The following is a 21,601-nucleotide window of genomic DNA, read 5'->3' on the forward strand; positions in this document are numbered from 1 at the left end:
CTCAGTAGGGGGCCTGCTTCCTCCTCTCTCTCTGCCTGCCTCTCTGCCTACTTGTGATTTCTGTCTGTCAAATAAATAAAATATTTTTTTAAAAAAGATTTTATTTATTTGAGCAAGAAAGAGTATGAGCCCTGAGGAGGAGCAGAGGGAGAGGGAGAAGCAGACTCCTCTGAGCAGGGAGCCTGATGCAGGACACAATCCCAAGACCCTGAGATCATGACCCAAGCCCAAGGCAGATGCTTCACCAACTGAGCCACCCAGGTGCCCCAATTCCTGCTGCTTTTTAAAAAAAAAATAAATTTATTTTGAAACAATTTAATATGCAGAAAGGTTGCAAGAATTCACAGACGCCCTTCACCTAGACACCCCATTCCACTTTTGCCAAATGCCCCTGTGATGTTCTTTGTAATAAAAAGGTTTGATTTGGGATAATGAATTACACCCACTCACCATGGCTTTGATTCCCCCCTTTGCCTGGAGCACTTCCTCACTCTTTCCTAAGTCTGATGCCCTTGATCTTCCTAAAGGAAACAGAGAATGTGCCTGAGCCTGAGTCTGTCCAAGCTTCCTCCTGATCAGATTCAGGATATGCCTCTTTGGTGAGGCGATCAAATTAGTGATGTTGTCTTATTGTGACCTACTGGGGGGTACGTGACATATATTTGTGCTATTACAGATGATAATGTTGGTCGTTTGAGTAAGACAGCGCCTGCGAGGTTCTCGGACCTAAAGGTTTTTTCCCCCTCTTTGTAATTAATAGTTATTTTGTGTGGAATCTCTGTAAGTGATATAAATCCACTGTTCTTTACCCCACTTTCACCCACGATGTTTATCACCCATTTATGACTGTTGGCTGGATAACCTTAATCATTGCAAAATGGCCGTTCTTTATTTTCACTATTCCTCCAACATTTATTCGCGGGCATTCTGTTGTAAGAGCTTTCCCTTGCATTTGTTTAATTGTACCTGTTTAGACTCATGGATTCATATTTTCTTCTATGGATTATAATCTGTTATTGTCATTATTTATTTCGATGCTGAAATTGTTGCTTTTGTCTATGTGCTTTGAGGCCGAAATTGTCTGTTGGCTGTTGGGAGCTCCTTCAAACTACCTTCTCTGTTCCTTCTTTTGGCATCTTCCCATTGTTTTTGGAGTACCGCCTTCCATGGCTGTAGATAGGAAGGAAATTTAGTATTTTTTCTTCTGCCTTTGTTTCCCACATCAATTAGGAAGAGAGAAGGAAGACACCTTTGCTTCTTAACTGCTTCAGACCAGAAGTGATGTGTCTCATTACTGTTCACTGTCCTTCGGTGAGAACTTGGTCCCACCCAGAAGCAAGGGACAAGGTGGGAAATGTCCCTGGCTGGGCAGAAGCTCCCCGGCAGGACCCCCACACCATAGAAGGATCTCTGGCTGAGCTGGCTGACCCTGCCAAACTGGGTCTCATTTTTGTGCTGCCTTAGGAACAAAGACTCACTTCTACCTGAATAAAAATAGGTTTCGTCTTCAGGACCTTGTGGATAGGTGCCAGAAAACTCCTCAACCTGGAGGCTCCTAGGGGCTGCTAGGATACATGAGGACCCAGCGTCCTCTCTGCTTTGTTCCCCCTCTTCCAGCCTCCTCCGCACGTGGAGTCTGTCCTTTGTTGTAAGCACAGTTTGCATTTGGCCATCCAGACCTTTCTGGCCCTTCTCTCCAGGCCCTTTGATCTCTAGCTCTCCTTATCACACACCCCGTTTTCAAAATTCCCTCCATAAATGCCCAAGAGACCAGATGTCTGATTGGACCCATTGTCTTCTCGGGTCTTGCTATGGCTGGGTTCCTGGGCCAGGGGGCAGGGCGGTGGCGGGGCAGAGAAGCCCTGCACCGCTGTCTGCCTGCGTTGCAAACGAGGCTGGGTGTGGGCTCAGTGAAGGGCCTGGGGCTGCCAGTGTTGACCAGACAGAGGCAGAGCCCGAGCCTGCCAGGGGGCCAAGAAGAGACAGGCAGAGGTGCAGGAAGAAAACCAGGGAGGCCAAGACCTAGCTTACCAGCATCCCCCATACTCCTGGGTATGTGCTAGACTGCGTTTCCTGACCCCTCTCACAGTGAGTGTGTCCATGAGTTCCAGCTCACAGAATGAGAGCAGAAGGGAAGCATACCACTTCCAGGCCTGCCTGTAACAACCTCTTCGCTCTCACCCCCTCCCCTTGATGGGAATGGAGGCGACTCCTAAAAGAGGTCAGAAGCCACTTGTTAAAGATGGCCTCTGGCTGGCTGGTTCCAGGATGACTGTGCCTGAAGCAAGGGGCAGCTTCACGAACCTGTCCACTGGCCTGGTACTGACACCCAGCAAGAAATGCCCTTCTGTTGAATATGAGCCATTCAGTTCGGGGGTCCAGATGGCCCAACAGTAGAATTCTATCCTTGGGAATACAGTCTTTCCCTAGCTGGAAGCACTATAACCAAAGCACATTCTGGGGGAGAGAAGAGGAAATAGGGAGATTCCCCCTGTCCTTTGAGGCTTATACATTTCACTGAAAATACAGGAGCAAAAGGAAAGTACTTACCAGGCTCGCCAGAGTTAAGGGTTGCCTCTTCCTCAAGTGGGGGGTCCTGCCTCTCTTTCACGTGCTCCCCGAATTGACCCAATGACCTTGGAGCTCCTCCGAGCCATGGGACCTGGCATTAAAGCCACCTGTTATCTGTCAGGAAATACGGGTTCATCGTGGCTGAGAGCCAGCAACACTTCCTTCTCTTAGGTTACGTGATGTTAAACAATCTGTCCGCGGTTCCTACAAATCATTAAAGTTCCATAAGACTGCCAGGGTTTCGACATTCAAACCATATCTTCCTAACTAGCTCTGACCCTTGCAAATACAAAGACAAAAGTCTTCTGTTGGGCAGGGAGCCCTGATTTTCAGTTTCATGGCTCTGGGCCCTGTTGGGTGGGAAGAGAGGAGTGGTGTGGGGTAAGTGGCCTGGGGAATTGCATATGGGGATTTTTTTTTATTTTGGGAATGATGAAATGCCCTGGAGTTAGACAGTGGTGAATGGTTGCACAGTGTAACACCCCTGAATTGTATACTTAAAAGGGGGAATTTTATGGTATGTGACTTATGCCTTAATCTAAAAAAAAAAATCATTCATTTTTTTGAACGTCTGGCGATGCCAGATGCCGGGGATCCACAGTCCAGCAAAGCAAGGTCTCTGTCCCCCCAAAGCAGGTCAAATGTGCTTATTGCCCTCCTTAGCATCAGAGTTTAAACCTCAGCTCTACTTTTCTCTAGGGGTGTCAGGAGGCAAAAAAGGAGATTAAAAGCTATTTGGAAGTTTGCAAAGCCTAGGACAAGTGCAAGCCTTGGGGCATCCACGCTGTAGCTCTTGGGTGGGTCCTCAAAGGCCAGCATTAGAACGGGCAGGGCAATGAGCCCTCTGTGTGGTTGCTTTTCTGTGGCCCCAGGGGCTGAGAGAAGGAGGTAGAGACTCCCATACCTCTGATTGAATCTCCTTCTTCAGCCCAAATTCAGGGGGCAGGGTGCCAGCCAGGATAGGAGAGAGGCAAGGAGTCCAAAGAAGCGGAAGGAGCAGCACATAGCCTGGGCTGTATGGGCTAATGATGTGTGTAGGGCACTCACGGGAGGACACCAGCTTCCCTCAAGCTTGGGATGGTTCTAGGCACCAACGTCTTCTAGGTCGCATAGATCAGAACCCTCCTCATTCCAGGGGTATACCAGGGGATACAAGGTCCTTGCCCAGAGCTTTTGGAAAAGGCACAGAACAGTTCAGACTGCTAATGTAAATATTCCTGAATACCAGGAAGATGGAGGGCAGTATCAGAAAGAGCACAGGCCTGGGAGCCCAGACATTGCCAACATACTGTGTAGCCTTGGGCAGACTGTCTTCCTGTATAAAACACCTATAAGAAATGGCTGCTGTGTGTGTGTTGCTGCTGTGAGCCAGGCACCCAGCTAAACACTTCACACAGATGAACTCGTTGGATCTGTTCCACAACTCTTAGGGTAGGTGCTAATATTTGTATTAAATAGAGGACGATGGCTCATCCATCACCAAACTGGCTATATCCTGTCTCCAGGTTAGAACTTGGGCTGGTCTGTTTCTCTCCGGATCTCAGTCAAGCTCCTTGGTCTCCAGGACTGCCCTCCTAACTAGTTCCCCAATTTCAGGCATCCCTGCCACTCCCCTATTGTTTCCCTACAGACGTAAGTCAGATCTGTCTCTCTTCTGCCTAAAGCCTCACAGTGACATCCCACCGCCCTGGGGATGACACAGCCAATCTCCACCGGGGCCTGGGTGGGGGAGAGGGCGGTGCTGCGCACCCTGTCCACGCGGCGCCACTCTGTCCCGTGGAGGCCTCTGCAGCAGCCCCCTCTCAGCTCTCTGTCCGGCCTCTGGGTCTTTGCACGCTCATCCTTGGAGAGAGGCCTTGGGACACTTCCTTTGCCCGTCTTTGGTACTGCGGTTAGCGATACAGGTTTTGTGTGTTTACCCCGGACTGTCAGCTCAGCGGAAGGTGGACACCATGCCTGTTTGGTTCTCCGTTCTGTCGCCCCCCCGCCCCGCTGCCCCGCGTTTACAGCGGGTGCGGGTTTACAGGGTGCCCCGTGCGCGGTCTCCGGGATTGGGATTTATGATGGTGCAGCCGGAGGCTGGTGATCGGCCGAGGTGGCTCAGCCAGTGCCTGGGAGGCCATAGCGTCCCCCGCGCACTCTGGGGGCGGTCCCGGGGGCGGTCCCGGCGGCGGTCCGGGGTGAAGGCAGGCGCGTGCCAAGCCACGCCCACGCCCGGCGGGAGGAGCCGGGGGCGCTGGGCTACTCCGGAGCGTCCGGAGCGGCCGGGGCGGGGGCGGGCGCGGCCCGGCGGGGTGGTGCACGGGGCGGGCTCTTGGGGCCCCGAGTGCCCGAGCCCGCTCGGCCCCACACACGCCTCGAGGGGGCTCGCGGGGCCTGGAAGACGCAGCGGACGGCGTTGGAGGTCGGTGCCGCGCGGCTTTGGGGCCCTGGTGGGGAGGGCGATCGTGCGGGGTAACCGGGCCCAAGCCCGCCTCACTCCAGTTCCCCCAGCACACGAAAATTGGGAGGTTTAGTCCCGGGGAGGGTAGGGCAAACTCGACCCCTCGAAACATCCGCCCCTCGAAACAAACGCCCCTCGAAACTTCCGCAAAGTCTTCCCGGGGAAGGCGGGCGGCCCCTCCCTCACGCTCCCCGGGTCGAGTCACCCCTGGGTGGAAAGCAGTGTTATCAAGCAGGAGGAAATCCTCCGACTCTAGGGGGGCAATACCTGGGCTTACCCGAGTGCCGACCGACTCTGGCGTGCGCTAGGAGGTCCGCTTCTTTCCCCGTGCAGCCCAGGTTCTGCGGGGACAAAGGCCATTGGTCCTGAACTAACTCTGGTGGGGCTGGGAAGGCCAGGAAGCCTGAAATTCACCCGGAGCTGCTACTAGTGGGTGATGTGGGGCGCTTTCTTCCCCATCCCACCCAGTAAACACTCTCCCCTCCAGGGAGAGCCCTTCTGTCAGGGTGGGGACGCTCTGGAGAGGCCCTGGGGAGCTGAGGATCCCGCAGAGGGACCGGGGCAGGGCAGAGGGTCAGGTTGGGATGGGCCTTTCAGGTGTGGCAGCTAGCTGTACCTTGTGTTTAAAGGCCAGCAGGTGAAACAGGTAAATATGTAAAATATCAGGGAGGCCTGCTCAGGTCAGTGTGTGTAAGTGTGCGTGACTACACTAGCACCCCAAGCTCTCAGACCCCCTTGTCCTCACCCTTTGCCTACAGAGGAGCCTCCAAGGAGCGCTGGGCCGAAGCCAGCATCTGGAGGGCTTTGGGGAGGAGACCTGGACCTGGTCTCGTTCGGAGCTAAGGAGGGGTTACTGGGTGGAGCTGGGCTCCAGCCAGGTCTTCAGCCCTGAAATGAGGAAGCCTGGGTTTAGACACATGCGGGGAGCAGACTGTGGGTCTGGGTGTTGAGGGAACCACAAAGTGACTTGCCCCCAGGAGGATGTCCAAGTTTCCTGGCCTTGGTTTTCCCTATGAACATGTATGTGCCACCTGAATGAGCCTGTCTGCCCAGAGCTGCCCTCTCCTGGGGCCTGACAGGACAGCTCCCCCTTCAGACTTTACCTTCTTTCAGAAGTCCCTCTCTTTTGGGTTATATTCAGTGTGCATCCCCGGGGGGGCTGGCCATAAAATGCCAACTCTCAGCCTGCCCCCTTCTTCCCTGACTGTGAGGGTGGCCACCTGAGAGGGGACACTCAGGGTGAGCCACACTCCAGCGGCCCCCTCATTCCAGATGGCCACTTGGAAGCATGGCTGAAATCTACCCTTGGGGTCATGGGGATGACTCAGAAAACTGTGTTTTATTTGTAATCTCTGCGAAGCAATGCTGGGGTCATGTCCTCGCTTTGGTTAGAGCCTGCATGGTTCTCGTGTCTTCTGAGGCAGGACCTCTGAGCAGCTTTGGCATAAATGTAACTTCCTAGCTTCTCAGTAGGTTCCTAGTAGGCTCTTGTTTGCATGACTGGAGAAGAATCCTCCTGGAGTCAGGCTGGTGTTCTTGGCAGAGAAAAGAGGATTTACCGAGAAAATACAAGCGTAAACCAGATCGTGTGTGTGTGTGTATTGGAGGGGTTGGCAAAGGTAAAATTCCATAGGAGTTGTGGACAGTTAGGGTTTTTTGTCTTCTTGGACGGGACTTTATGCTAACATTCCCGAGTCTAGACTGATGTAGTTGATTCTCCAGGGTCACTCTCCCCCTCGGCTTGATGTTTGGTTCAAAACCTGATAGTGGGTCTGGCAATTCCTGGAAGAGTTAAATCTAGAGTTACCAAACTCTACCAAACAACCAAGCAATCCCACACCTGGGTGTATATACTTAAGAGAACTGGAAACGAATGTCCGCACAAAAACTTGGACACAAATGTTGACAGCAGCACTATTCATAGCAGACAAAAGGTGGGGACAACCCCATGTCCCTCAGCTGACCGATGGAGAAACAAAATGTGGGGGCTCCTGCGTGGCTCAGTCCTTAAGTGTCTGCTTTCAGCTCAGGTCACTGTCCCAGGGTCCTGGGATCAAGCCCCGCATCAGGGTCCCTGCTCAACAGGAAGCCTGCTTCTCCCTCTCCCACTCCCCCTGCTTGTGTTTCCTCTCTCACTGTGTGTCTCTCTCTGCCAAATAAATAAATAAATCTTAAAAAGTGAAACGAAACAAAACGTGGTATCTCCATATGATGGAATGTTAGCCACAAGAAGGAAAGAATCCTCATAATATGCTGTAGTTCGGATGACTCTTGGAAACGTTATACTAAGGGAAGGAAGCCAGACACAAAAGGTGGGGAGCAGGTGAATCTATAGAGACAGAAAGATGAGTGCTTGCCGGCGGCTGGAGGGAGAAGGGCATGGGGAGTTTACTGCTAATGGATAAGAGTTTTTTGGGGGGAGTGAGGAACATGTTCTGGGATTAGATTGTGGTGATGGTTGCACAACTTCATGAATGTACTAAAAACTGCTGGACTGTGTACTTTAAACTAGTGGAATATAGGAGTGTCTCAATTTATAAAAATAGATGGTAGGAGGCCTGCCCTGTTTTTAAACCTTTATTATTTTTACCAAAATGACATATTCAGTTAAAAATTTTCAAGCAATACAGGGGCGCCTGGGTGGCTCAGTGGGTTAAGCCACTGCCTTCGGCTCAGGTCATGATCTCAGGTCCTGGGATCGAGTCCCGCATCGGGCTCTCTGTTCAGCAGGGAGCCTGCTTCCCTCTCTCTCTCTCTGCCTGCCTCTCCGTCTACTTGTGATCTCTCTCTATCAAATAAATAAATAAAATCTTTAAAAAAAAAAAAATTTTCAAGCAATACAAAAAAAAAAAAAAAAAAAGAAAAAAAGAAAAAGAAAAAAAAGGCTCAAAGAGGAAAGTAAAAATATCACCTAGTGACCTCTATTAGCATTTTGGTTTGGAACTCAGTTCTAGTCAGAGTGTTGAGGGTTGAACTTGGACAAATTATTAAACTGGTTTCTAAGATAGGAACAGAAATCCACAGCTGCTGGGTACAGAGGCACAGATGAAAACACAATGAATGCTAGCCGATGCAGTTATCACGTTTCTGTGCACAGCGGGTTAGGCTTTTTTTTTTTTTTTTTTGGGATTTTCTTTATTTGAGGGAGAGAGCATGAACAGTGGGAGAAGCAGAGGGAGAGGGAAAAGCCAATTCCCCACTAAGCAGGAGTTCGATGTGGGGCTCGATCCTGGGAATCCGGGATCATGACCTGAGGAGAAGGCAGACGCTTAACCGACTGAGTCACCCAGGTGCCCCTAGTGGGATGAGGCTTACATGCTGTTACTAGACTTTTTTGTAGACACCTTTTCCCCCTGCTGAGACTTGATGCTTTTAGAGTGGTTTTAGGTTCACAGCAAGCAGAGGGGAGGGCCCCGCGATTTCCCGGGTGCCCCCTGCCCCCGCACAGCCCCAGCTTCTCCCGCGGGCAGCCTCACTCATCAGGGTGGCACAGTTGTTACCATTGATGAACCTCCGAGGACGGAGTCACCCAAAGACTGTAGTTTACATCGGGGTTCACGGTTGGCCTCGTACGTTCTATGGGTGTGGCGTTGTCATGGACAAAATTTCCATGTAAAAAAATCACCCGTTCTGAAAACGGACAGCTCCAGGATATTCCGTCGTGGGGGTGTATAATGGAGTCGTCTGCCACGTATGGAGGTTCGATTGGCTCCCTCGAGTGGCATCCCCCACTGATCGAGGCTATTCGAATGGCGCTACTGTTAGCTTGGAGCGTAGGACTCAACGTTATCCATAGTCCACGTGCTTTTTGGCCGCCTTTAGGGTGGGTAGCTGGAACGCAGGTCTGTGGCTTAAGCCCACGGATTCGGTGTCCGCAGAGTAGCTGTGGGCCTCTCAGAGTCTAACTGTCCTCAGGGCCAGGCATGACTTGGCACTGGAAGAGCCAATGGAATGTTGGTGTGTCCTAGAGCCTTGGGCAGGGGAGGCTGCTGAGGAGGAAGGACGGAATGGGCTGGAGAGCTTCCAGCCCCCATCTTCCAAGTGGGGGTGCCAGAGGCCAGTAGGGGAGAGGAACAGATTCCAGGAGAGGCCTCAGGCAGCCTAGTGTGTAAAAGCCTTTCCCCTCCCCTGGCCTAGCTATGGCAGCCCCTCAGGGGCCTGGCTCTGCCCTCGGGCCCCAGGCGCTCCACTGGGAGTCTGGAGAAGCAGTCTGCTTTCATGGAGGGGTTATCTAGGCCAAGGTTAGCCCTTTGGGGAAGTCAGCTGATGACCCTTGGGGGCTGAGGGAGCAGGGGTTCAAGTCCTTTGGCCAACCCACTGTCCATCAGGCCTAGGCTGGGGTCCTTGGGCTTTCCTCCCTGGGTGCTCATAGCCTGGACGTAGGCTCGAGAATGGCCCTGGCAACATAACATGTGTCTGGTGGGACCTGTCACCTGCCCTCCTGGCCTCCCCACTTTGTTCCCTGAACTTCTACCCCCTCCCTTCCTGTCCCTGGACTTTGTGGGCTAAGCTTTGCCTTCGGTGGTGAAGGCCCCTGGCCCCACTGTTTTTCAAGGCTCCCCTTTGAGCTGTCCTGGGTGGTCTGGTGTGACCTGACCCATGCTGGACCCCATCTCCCCAGTGCACTGTGTGTCGTCTCTAGTGCCCATGTCCAGACAACTTGGAAACCGAGTTCTCTGGGTTCTCCCCAACCTCCTTTCAGGCTGCTGGCCCCAAGAGCAGGCTGGCACGGAGGGGGCTGTGTTGGAGGGGGCTGGTGATGCAGCTCTTCCTTAGCCCTCCACATTCACAGGCTCTGCAAAGGTCCTGGGATCCTCTCCTGACCTCTGGCTGGGTCCCTGGGCTCTCTTGGGTCCCCACCCCAAGAAATATTTTCATTCTGGCCCAGTTGGCAGATTCAGCCTGATGAACACTCAGGGGACCAGATCTGGATGATCTTTTTGAAGGCCTGGAGCAGTGAAAATGGCACTGCCTGCGGGAGACTTGTCTTGGTCATGGCGCTGCTGAGGATTCAGTTTTCTCATCTGTAAAATGGGTGGAATGTACAATGCCTCAGTGCATTGGGGACAATTTGGCCAAGGAGAAACAGAGTTAAATCTCTTCTAATTTCCTGTGCCAAATCCCCCTCCCCCATGCCCAGGTTCTCTCTCCCCCAGGGGAGATAGGAAGCAGCGGGCATTTGAATACCAATGAGAGCAGTACCTGGAGGTCCATAAGCTGCATCTCTAAGTGTGGGAAGATCTGTAAATTGTTTTACAGATTTCATGTGGGGGCCATCTTGCAGGGGTCACCATGTCCTGGAAACTTAGGTGTGCAAGGCTATCTCAGGGCATCCCCTCCCATTACAGGGGGTAAATGGCCCAGAGAGGGGAGGGATTTTGTCCCAGGCCATACAGATAATGCAAAACAGAGTAGTGGCCTTCCCCTTCCCTGCAGTGCTGCCTGAGAGGATCCCAGATGACCTGGAACATGCTTCCGCATTGAGCCTTCAGGCAGTTTGCTGTCTGTCCTTCAAGGTTGACCTTCAAGGTTGAATTCAATTTCTGGGGCGCCTGGGTGGCTCAGTCGGTTAAGTGTCTGCCTTTGGCTTGGGTCATAATCCCGGAGTCCTGGGATCAAGCCCCAAGGTGGTCTCCCTGCTCAGCAAGGGGTCTGCTTATCCCTCTCCCTCTCTGCTCTCTCCCTCTCTTTTCTCTCTGTTGTTTTCTTCCTCTCTCTTGTTCTCTGTCAAATAAATAAATAAAATCTTAAAAAAAAAATTTGGGGGCGCCTGGGTGGCTCAGTGGGTTAAGCTTCTGCCTTTGGCTCAGGTCATGATCTGGGGATCCTGGGATCAAGCCCCACGCTGGGCTCTATGCCTGTGGGGAGTCTGCTTCCCCCCGTCTCTGCCTGCTTCTCTGCCTACTTGTTATCTGTCTCTGTCAGATGAATAAATGAAATCTGTAAAACAATTTAAAAAAATGTTTAAGTTCAATTTCTTATTTCCTTGCCTTCCCCCCTCCACATCCCACCCACACAGCCTTGAACTCCCCCTCCCTGAAGCCCACAGCAGCTGTTGGCTTCTCTTGCTGCTTTCTGCTGCTTCTTCTTTTTAAGATTTTATTTATTTATTTGACAGAGAGAGAGAGAGCACGCGCTCACAAGCATGGGGAGCAACAGGCAGAGGAAGAGGGAGAAGCAGGCTCCCAGGCTGAGCAGGGAGCCCAGTGTAGGGCTCCATCTCAGGACCCCAGGATCATGATCTGAGCCAAAGGCAGACACTTCACCGACTGAGCCACTCAGGCCGCCTCCTCTTGCTGCTTTCTGTGCAGGGAAGACTTTGTTTCTTTCCTTAGCATTGCTCTCCAGCAGACAGCAATCCCTGCCTCTCCGTGGAGCCTGGCACAGGCTGGGAGGAGGTTTGATGGCCGGTTGCCCTTGAGCTGTCCCCTCCCCACAGGATGCTCTCAGTATCTCAGCCCCTCAGACAGCTAGGCTCCCACCCTAGCGAGCCCTGAGGCCTGTACCACGACTGCCCTTCTCTGGGGCTAAGCTGGGCCGGGGACAGAGCCCTTCACTGCAGCCCCAAGCCGGCCCCTCTGCCCTCCCTGGAGGCAGAGTCTGGAACACTCTGCCTGGATGACCCAGGCCCTCAGGAGGCTGAGCCCCCTGGGCAGTGCCCCAGGCTGGCTAGGAGAGCCCCAGCAAACTGCTATCCCGTTCCTTTGGGCTTGGTGGTTCAGTGTCTAGTGACCCAGCCCAATGTTGTCCTCTGCCTCAGATGTCCTTCAGTGTCCAATTCAGTGCCAGGCAATGGTCCTTGAATTTTCGCTCCTTAGGGGTTCAACCAAAGTTGGTTCTCAGTTTGCCAGGAACTGGTCAGGCTGCCCCAGCCCCTATGTGAGTGTGAGCCTGGGGCACCCTTGGCCTGCAGATCTGGCTTCTGCCCTCTGCAGATGCCCTCCGGGGGACTGCTCCCCTGTCATGGGCTTCTGGCAGGACCCTGTACCCCACGCCTTCTCACCGGAGCCTCCACGGTCAGTGCGTCTCCTACCCTCTTTCTTACTGCAGACATCGCCTCTTGTCTCCTCTCCTGGGGGATGCGGCTCAGCCAGCCATCTTGGTACACACCTGCTGTCCCAGGAATGCTCAGGTGACCTGCCCACTGCAGGCCCCTTTTCCCCATCCTCCTGTCCTGACCTCCACGTACCACATCCTGTTTTGTGGGTTGATGGGCATAACCTGCTAATTGATCTCCTTCGACTTGGGGCTCAAGGTGGTGGCCTGTGAGCAGGGCAGAGTCTAGCGTCTGCGCAGTGCAGCACTTAGAGGAGTGTGGTCCGTTTCTTTACCGTGCCTGCCAGTTCCCTCTTGTTATTCTGCATCTGCCCTCATCGTCTTCATCCACCTGGCCCCACGAAGTCTGCAAGTCCTGCCTTTATAAGGGCAAAACAAATACACAACGATTTGTTTAATGTGTGCAAAAAGGAATATTGTAGGTGCGCAGAGCATCTCTGGAGGGATTTGTGGATACTCGGTAATTGCGGATGCTGCTGAGAAGGGGACTCGTGGTTGGGGAATGGGACGGAATTAGGGTACACCTGTTCCTATTTTTAGTATATGTGCTGCCGAAGCGAGCACATAGGGTACACCTGTTCCTTTGGAATTTAACCCACATGTTACAAAATTGGAATTTTGTTAATAGACAGTTATATAATTTAAAAAGTTCAAGTCATGGGGCACCTGGTTGGCTCAGTCAGTAGAGCAGGTGACTCCTGACCTTGGGGTTGTGGGTTCAAGCCCCAAGTTGGATGTAGAGTTTACCAAAAATAAAAATAAGGGATAAATTAAAAGATCAAGTCTTGGCATTTGAGGCCTTCTTGCTGTGCCTCCCCCCCCACAGCCTTTGAGCGTCCTGACTCTGATGTGGTCTCTCCTCCTATCCCAGCAGTGCCTGGTTCGAGATGGGTTCCCAGGTGTCCGTGGACGTGGGAGCCGTGCGTGTGGTGATCGTGGGTGGGGGCTTTGGTGGGATGGCTGCTGCCAGCCAGCTGCAGACTCTGAACATTCCCTTCGTGCTGGTGGACATGAAGGACTCCTTCCACCACAACGTGGCCGCCCTCCGGGCCTCTGTGGAAAGTGGTAATGGACTCTCTTCTGGGGCTTTCTTCGTCAGAGTGGTCTTGTCACCACTGTGGGTTTGGGGGTGGTTTTTGCCACTTAGGGCAAGGCCTAAATTCCACCTTTAGAGAAATTCTGGAGATTGTTGAGGTCTCTGGCCTTAAGCAGCTACCATATCAAGGCTGTAGAAGTAGGAGCTGCAGCTTCCCTGAGGACCCGGTGAGGCCCAGGTGGCGGTTGCCGGCGGTGGGTGGAGGCGGGGGTTCCCCGAATACCACTGGCTCAGCTCTTTGGCCAAGGACACCCCTCAGGAAAGGTTTTGAGTGCTTCTGGCTTCCCGCAGGCAGCCCAGTTTCACTCTCTGACCTCCTCTGTGCGCATTCCCCAGGGTTTGCCAAAAAGACATTCATCTCCTACTCTGTGACCTTCAAGGAGAACTTCCGGCAGGGGCTGGTGGTGGAGATAGACCTGCAGAATCAGACAGTGCTGCTCGAGGATGGTGAGGTGAGCACAGTGGGGGCTGACCCGGACCTCTGCTAGCTTCAGGGGGTCCCCAGGGCTCCTCAGCTGCCGCTGGGAGGGGACCCAGGTGGTCTCAAAGCTGGAGAGCCCTCGATGACCCCTACATGGTGCCGGCCGGTAGCAGATTCCTTATAAGTGAAGACCTGGCCCCAACAGACTTTCCCCGAGCCATTCCTGTATGCCTGGCACTGTCTTAAGCCTTAGGTGGTCTCATTTTGTGCCCACCTTGACTCCGTGGGGAGGTGGTGTAGCTTCTCTTTATGGAGAGGGTAAGTGACCCAAGATCCCACAGCTAGTAAGACACTTGGCCAGGATATGAACCCAGGCAGTTTCAACCCAGAGTCTACACTGAAAGCTGGTGTCCCAGACCAGGTTCTGGCTTAGCTGGCCTGTGGGGCCGTCCTGGCTGTGAAGGATCAAAGGGCAGGTGGACACATGATACCACATCCTCCAGATTGGGAGGCTCTCATTCATCCCTGCATTCCCCAGCCCTGGGAAGAGCCTGGAGCCTGGTGTGGCCCTGCAGTGACGGAGACCGTGGGGGAACTGCCATATGTTGGGAAGGGCCACCTCCAGCCTGGCCCTAGGGGCGCAATTTCTGTCCTTGGTGACTTTGTGCGAATCAGTCTTCCTTGAATTTATTCCCGGCAGGACGCATGACTGTTCCCTTCGGTATTGGCCGGGTTCTAGTGCTTCTTCTTGGCCTGCTCAGTGTGATGGTTTCACTCCTTTCAGAGGAGGGCGGCCGCAGTGTGCCCAGGCCTCTCCCTCCCGGTACTCCTTGCTCGGTGGGCCCAATCATGGGCAGAAGCCTGGGCCTGCCCTCACCTCCTTTCTCTACCCACCCTCCCGCCCCCTGCCCCAGGCCCTGCCCTTCTCACATCTTATCCTGGCCACTGGCAGCACCGGGCTCTTTCCAGGCAAGTTTAACAAGGTTTCCAGCCGGGAGGCTGCTATCCAGGCCTACGAGGACATGGTGAAGCAGGTGAGCTACCTATGGGGCCAGGTGGGGCCGTGAGGGTTAGGCGGGGCCCTGGGGGAGGGGAACCACTGTGGGGATGCATGGGGCGGTAGCAAAGAGCCCCCGGGTGCAGCTATGAAGATAGAGAGTTAGTGGGAAGATCCCAGACTCCCTGGCAGAGACCTTTGTCCCTCACCGAAGTCTGGATAGGAGTACCCCCGACCTCATGAAGTGGCTGGTGTATCCCTGCCATGTCTCCCCTGGGGTCCCGTTTGCACAAGGCTTTGTATTTTACAGATCAGCTGTGGGTCCGTGACCTCAGGCGGTTTTCCCTGAGGGGTGGGCAGGGTCTGGCCTGGCTGAATGACAAGGGATAGATCCCCACAGAAGGATCCCAAGGCGAGTGCGACTGTGTGACTGTGGCTGGGTCCTGCCCTCCCCGCCACGCTTCTTTGATGCCTGGGGAGCCTCTCTTGGCCCATCTTAAACAGATGTGGGTGTGGAGGTTAGGGTCCCGGCTGTGAGCTCAGACAGACCTGGGTCGTGGTCCTCTGGATGGTGGGTGGGGGTGCTGCTTACCTCGTGGGGCCAAGCACGAACCATGCGAGGACATGCGGGGAGACACCCGCACGACCTGGCTCCGAGGAAGCACGGTTGGACCCCAAATTTGGACTCTTCTTTGGTCGGGGAGCCCCCAGCCTGGCCGAGCCCCTGGGCAGGCTGAGTCTGAGGGCGTGTTTTCTGCTTCCTTCCCCTCCAGGTCCAACGCTCCCAGTCAGTGGTGGTGGTGGGAGGCGGCTCTGCGGGAGTGGAAATGGCAGCCGAGGTTAAAACCGAATTCCCCGAGAAAGAGGTGGGCACACGGCCTTGCCTTTGGGCTCTCTGCATGGCGTGAAAGGAGCAGGGGGGACTGGCTCGGGGCCTAGGCCATAGCGCTCCACGACTCTGGGCCCCGCTCTCTGCAGTGGGGTGCCCCTGATGTCCTGTTCTGCTGGCAGTGCGTCCTAGGGAGCCAGGGCATGTCCTCCTTCAGGGAGAGGGCCTGTGAGCCAGTCTAGCCAGGGCCAGTGAGCCTAGCAGAGTGTGAGCTCTCGTGTCCCCTGCTGTGTTCAGCCTCTTGAGACATAAATGTAGACTTTGATTCCCTGTCTTTGGTGGCAGCTGGCCTGCTCAGAGACACCTGAGGGCGGCGTTTTGTCTGGGGCAAGCAGCAGCTGGTCTTCAAGGGACGAAAGCCTTTGCCCTGAGTAGCTGCACTGGGGGCTCTGCCATGCTGTCCCCTCACTGCCCGTGCTGGGGAAGGAGTGGCCAGCACCCCTGGCAGGAGTGCCCTTTAGAATGATGGGGGGGGGTGGGCAGGAGGACCTGCTTGGAACCCTGGAGAGAAAGACCCGCAGGATGTAGAGGCTCAGCCCAGGGCCCAGTGAGGAGCGGTCATTAAAAGGTCCTTGAGGCAAGAGCTTAATCAGCTGACGCCAGCCCGGCTTCTCAGAGCCACGTGGCTGCTGCTTCCTCCCGAGGGAAAGGCAGGTTGGCTTTGAAAAGATCCATATGGGCTAATTGAATTATATAGCTGTTCTCTGACAAATTATTGGACCTTATTATGAGTGATTGATGTGAAAGGGTTTTAATTTTGATTTATGGGGTAAAGACGAGGCTGAAGTAGTCGTCACTTGTCAGGGAGCAGATACAAGTAACAGTACCCGCCCTTTATTCAGGACTCAGTGGGTACTGAGTTACGTGCTTACCCCACGGTTTCTCAGTCCATCGTCACAATTTCCCGAGGGTGGGCCTGGATCCCTGTTTGACGGACTCTTCGGGAGCCATCCGAGACGAGGCTTCCACTCAGGCCATCCGGTTTTATTTTCATTTATTTATTTATTTTTCTTAAAGATTATTTATTTATTTATTTGTCAGAGATCTTAAGTAGGCAGAGAGGCAGGCAGAGAGGGGGGGTGAAGCGGGCTCCCTGCTGAGCCGAGAGCCCGATGTGTGGCTGGATCCCAGGACTCTGGGACCATGTTCTGAGCTGAAGGCAGAGGCCTTAACCCACTGAGCCACCCAGGCTCTCCGGCTTCTGGTTTTAAAGCCCGAGCTTCGAGCACCGTCCCAGGCTGCCCCTGCCTCCCCAGGCTGACCCACAGCGAGTAGCCGCGTCTGGAAGGGTGGGCGTCATGCCTGGCTGTAGTGTAAATGCCGGCCTGCCCGACAGCCAGGGTGGGGGTGGGGATTGGAGCCCTGGCGCCTTCTGGAAGAGTCTCAGACTAGATATGGACTCCGGCCCAGCCGCCTTCCCTGGTTCCGGCTTTGGGCAGTTGACTTCTCTGCGGGTGTGGAGGTGGGGAGGGAGACAGGCTGGCGTGGACGTTGGTAAGCCTCTTCCTGCGAGCCTGAGACTCAGCCGCTCCTTCTCCGCCCCGTGGTCACCTGTCCAGGTCACTCTCATCCACGCCCAGGTGGCCCTTGCTGACAAGGAGCTCCTGCCCTGCGTGCGGCAGGAAGCGAAGGAGATCCTGCTGCAGAAAGGCGTTCAGCTGCTGCTGAGTACGTGCGAGGCCCCCTCCTACTCATCCCCTCCCCCGCCCACCACCCCAGCTCCACGGCCCCTTGGGTTCCAGGGTCGGGCATTTGAGCCTTGCTGGCCTGCTGTGGGCTGTGTCTGCCCGTGGACTGGGCAGAGGCCCTGGTGCTCACGGGACTCCTGGGCCACAGGCGTAGCCCCGGCCTGGCTTCTCCAGGATTTGACCTGAATTATGGTATCTCTGTGGTACAATTGTTTTGTTTTGTTTTGTTTTTTTGGCGTGTGTTTTTCTTTGGTTTATATTCAGAAGGTGGTGAGGAGTGTGAGCTTTGTTGAGACCAGGAGGAAGGGAGAGCACCGCACAGCTTGTTTAGAGACTGGGGCCCTGACCCTGGCACGGTGACTGGCGCACTTCATGGGGTTCAAGCCTCTGTGCGTTCTGCAGGGAGGGGTGACATTTCTGCTCTGGGCAGACCCCTCCCAGCTCCTGGTCTCCTTGCGCTGGGCTGCCCACTAGTGTGTCCACCTTTCCTCTGAGGCAGCGTAGAGTGTAGGTGAGCTTCTGGACTTTTCTCTTCTTCCTTTTTTTTAAAAGAATGTATTTATTTATTTATTTGTTAGAGAGAGAGAGGGAGAGAGAGGGAGAGCATAAGCAGGCAGTAGCAGGCAGAGGCAGAGGGAGAAGCAGGCTCCCTGCTGAGGAAGGAACCAGATGCGGGACTTGATCCCAGCGTTCTGGGATCATGACCTGAGTCGAAGGCAGCGGCCTAACCGACTGAGCCACCTCTTGGTCCCTCTTCTGGACTTTCTTGCTCACACCTTAGTCGGTGGTGCACCTGGAGTGCCTCCCTGCCTGGTGAGGATGGCGTGGCTGGCTGACTTTCCCGGAGGCGTGCTTGAGGTCTTCCTCCAACAGCTTTTCCCAGAACTTCTCGGGAAATTCAGCCTCACTTTCCCACACTGCTTTTGGGAACTTTCCTGCCTTTGGATCCTCTGGGGTGGCCGGATGTCCACCTTGTGCTTCTTGGGGGCAGTAGGGTGGACTGGGAGAGGGGCTTGCAGGAAGGCGGGAGCCGAAGGATCTCTTAGGTGGGCCCCAGCCTTGATGCCGTGCCCACCCCCTGCTGGCCTCCCGCTCACGGATCCCACTTGACAGGTGAGCGTGTGAGCAACCTGGAGGATTTGCCTCTGAATGAGTATCGGGAGTGCATCCAGGTGCGCACGGACAAAGGCACAGAGGTGGCCACCAACTTGGTGATCGTCTGCAACGGTATTAAGATCAACAGCTCGGCCTACCACAGTGCATTCGGTAAGCAGAAGCCAAGGCCCACTGCCTGGGCCACGGCCCCACTGTCCGGCCATGGCAGGCCCTGCAGGCCTCTCCCCTGGGCATCAGTGTCGCCCTGCCTCCCTTCCCCTCCACCCCAGCAGCTCAGGTCTCTTCTGAATGGTGACATCAAACTTTAAATTCAGGCTTGGGTCCCCTCTCCAGGTGCCTTCCTCCACTATGGCCGTGACTTAGGCCAAGGTGGCGAAAGTGACCATCTTTCAAAGTCGGAGCCCGCCCCCTCGTGGTGAGAGCGGGGAACAGGTTTCAGGGGGAAGGAAAGATCCACCGTTTCATTTTCTGTGAACATGGAGGGGAGGCAATTCCTGGGTCAGGCCTTTGCCTGTTTATTCACAGGTGTGCTGTTCTCTCCAAACCCTGATCCAAACGTGGAATGACATTCTGGGGAGTAGAGGAAATGCTGCGGCCTCAGGCTCAGTAGTGAACTCCCCAGCTAACTGGAGGCTGGGGGAGGTGGAGTCCCGGCCTTCGGGTGTGACCTGGAGGCTCTGTGACTCTTCCTTGGGCCCCAGGATTGTCGTGTCCCCAGGCTGCTCCCAGTTACTTCATAGCACCCTTCCTGGACAGGGAGGTCCTGTTTGGGTCCTGCGGGAAAGAACTGGCCAGTCCCAGCAGAAGGAAACTGGTCCAGGCCACGTGTAGGGGGTGGGATCGAGGGCCTGTAATGGACAGAGGTCCCAGCATTTTACACCCATTTGTCTTAATGTCATATTTTCAAAAGTAATTCTTTTAGGTCCCTTAAAAAGAAAAGTTTATCATTTACTAGAGTCCTGCATTAACTTAAAAAGTCTGGTCCATGTTCAAGGGGAAATTCAAGACTTGGCTGAGCTGCCACGTTGTCATTGTGAGTCATTGTCGGTCATGGTAACTTATAGTCACACAGGTTGTATAAAACGGCAAGTGCTGTCTTTCTGATCAGTTTCCCTCCTGGAATAGTAACCTTGACTTTGCAAGAAGAGTTCTGAGATGGGCCTTGAGGCAGAACTAAATCGAGGATGTGCCTTTGGAGGGGGGCTTAGCCGGCACCAGAGGGCCCTCTTCTTGGTGTTCTAGTGGCCGCATAACAGTGTTTCCGGGTTCCCTTTGCCCGGCAGAGAGTCACCTGGCCAGCAACGGCGCTCTGCGAGTGAATGAGCATCTCCAGGTGGAAGGCTGCAGCCGCGTCTACGCCATTGGTGACTGTGCCGATGTGAAGGAGCCCAAGATGGCCTATCACGCCGGCCTCCATGCCAGCGTGGCTGTGGCCAACATTGTCAACTCCATGAAACAGAGGCCCCTGAAGGCCTACAAGCCAGGTAAGGAAGCTGCATGTACCTCAGAGACTCGCCCATCTTCCTAAATGTCTTACAGTTCCCAGTCCTCAGATGGGAGGCCCCAGGAACTGCAGGCCCACGGATGGTGAGCGGGGGTCTGGTTTACCCACCCGTGTCTGCTCCACAGGGGCACTGACGTTCCTTCTGGCCATGGGGAGAAACGATGGTGTGGGCCAGATCAGTGGCTTCTACGTGGGGCGACTCATGGTTCGGCTGGCCAAGAGCCGGGACCTGTTCATCTCCTCCAGCTGGAAGACCATGCGGCAGTCTCCACCTTGAGCTGGAGCAGGGCGGGAGACAAGGTACTGCTGGGGTTGGGGTTGGGGGTTGGGGGACAGATTGTTTGCCAAGTGCTATCCACTTGATGAATGCCGAAGGGTAGATGCCCTTTTCCTGGAGTGAGATGCCGGGGATGTACTGATCAGAAACAACTTACAGAAAGCAAAAACTGGGAAAGGGAGCAAGTGAGCCATTGGAAAAAAGACACCTTCTAGAGGATTCTTTCTGGGTTTGGAGAGGTCTGCTTGCCTTTGTGCTAGCGGAGGGGTTCACTTGGTCCTGGTGAGGGGTATAGCTGGCTTTCTCTTCCCCAGGCTCTTTGCGTGTATGTACATGGGCACATGTGTTGGGACTCAGGGCTCTCAGAGCAGGAGAGAGCAGGGTCTCCTGGCGGCTGGCATCCTGTCTGTTAGGGTGAAGAGGAGCCTGCATGGTGACACCAGCTATGGAAAGGGAGCTGGGGTAGACATAGCCTGCACCCCAAGCCTCTCTCGTCGCATCCTGGGTGGGGAAGCCAGTGCATTCTGCAATACCCAGGTTGTTAAGAGGAGCCTAATTTCAAACTATTAGTCCCTATGGCCTTTCATTTTCACAAAACTTTCTATATTTCCTTTTCTAAGTAATGATTACACACCTTAGGTTACATTTAAGAAGAAAAAATTAGATAAACTGCCCTCCCGTTTAGCCCGTCCTAACAGAGAGTGAGTTCTTAACAAAGCTAGTGGGTTGAGACGGAAGCCTGGCCGGCCAGCCGCTAGAGATGTTAAGGAGAAGCAGCTGAGCTAACCGGACCCTTGGGTGGGCTGCTGTTGGGCTCATATTCAGGGAGCAGAGTGAGACTTGCAGGTGAACCCGTGTGTGCTTCTAGGCTACTATCTCAGTGGATTCTGTAGGGGACAAAATTCCTGCTGATGCTGGGGCAGGGGACCCTGTGGGAACCTCTGGGGTTCTGTGCTTCTGGTTTCCTGGCTAACCCCAGTGACACTTGTGGGGGTCCTGTCTGCCACTGGCTGTGTTAAGGTACATAAATGACTCCTGTATCTGGGAGAGGACTTCAATTAGAGGGAGTCTCTTCTGGAAGACAGAAGTTAAATCCCCAGAGTGGAAGTGGTTGCTGATTTCATCTGCATAAATGCAGGCCCTGCTCATTTTTGATGGTGGCTTCTGGGTCCTTGGCCAGAGTCCTGAGGACACAGCCTATGGGGGTTCTCAGTCCTTCCTGCCTGGGCTGTGGCCCAGGGCAGTTCCATTTGTTCTCTAGGCCTACGTGAGACCTGTGCCTCTCTCCCGTAGGATGGCTGCCCACTGGAGGCTTCACCTAGGACTACCTTTCTGTGGACCAAAGCCAACCAGGCTACTCTTGCCCAGACCAGTCCGTGCTGTCTGCCCTGGGGCCTGGCAGGGTGGGCGCCTCAGCCTGTGCGTGACAGGCCTTGTTCTATTTATAACATTTTACAAGTGCCTACCCATGGGGACACAGTTTTCTAAACTGAGGAAAATGTTGCAATAAAAGATTATGTTGTAAGAAAGACACTGGATCTTC

At 54.2% G+C, this 21,601-nt stretch overlaps 1 protein-coding gene and 1 long non-coding RNA gene across 6 annotated transcripts; one reads left to right on the forward strand and one right to left on the reverse strand.

Moving 5' to 3' along the window:
• Positions 1 to 269: 269 nt before the first annotated feature.
• LOC131828877 (uncharacterized) lies at positions 270 to 5,463 on the reverse strand. 2 transcript variants are annotated; one of them, XR_009352598.1, is made up of 3 exons: positions 5,292 to 5,463; positions 2,551 to 2,685; positions 270 to 1,170 (listed from the first exon to the last, which is right to left on the reverse strand). It is a non-coding gene; the product is annotated as an uncharacterized LOC131828877 (long non-coding RNA). The 2 variants fall into 2 exon arrangements; XR_009352599.1 differs by having other exon boundaries at positions 5,282 to 5,463.
• Positions 4,840 to 21,587, forward strand: AIFM2 (apoptosis inducing factor mitochondria associated 2). Of its 4 annotated transcripts, none has more exons than XM_059170044.1 (10): positions 4,840 to 4,975; positions 12,942 to 13,135; positions 13,503 to 13,618; positions 14,502 to 14,621; positions 15,358 to 15,450; positions 17,033 to 17,141; positions 18,275 to 18,427; positions 19,561 to 19,761; positions 19,907 to 20,081; positions 21,298 to 21,587. In XM_059170044.1, exons 2-9 carry the CDS (start codon positions 12,958 to 12,960, stop codon positions 20,056 to 20,058), a joined length of 1,122 nt encoding a protein of 373 aa, XP_059026027.1. In that variant the 5' UTR covers positions 4,840 to 4,975; positions 12,942 to 12,957; the 3' UTR covers positions 20,059 to 20,081; positions 21,298 to 21,587. The 4 variants fall into 4 exon arrangements, with proteins under 4 accessions (XP_059026027.1, XP_059026029.1, XP_059026025.1 ...); XM_059170046.1 differs by having other exon boundaries at positions 21,320 to 21,587; XM_059170042.1 differs by having other exon boundaries at positions 21,352 to 21,587.
• Positions 21,588 to 21,601: the final 14 nt, after the last annotated feature.

The sequence above is a fragment of the Mustela lutreola genome, chromosome 4, assembly GCF_030435805.1.
Source record: "Mustela lutreola isolate mMusLut2 chromosome 4, mMusLut2.pri, whole genome shotgun sequence".
NCBI classification, from domain to species: domain Eukaryota; kingdom Metazoa; phylum Chordata; class Mammalia; order Carnivora; family Mustelidae; genus Mustela; species Mustela lutreola.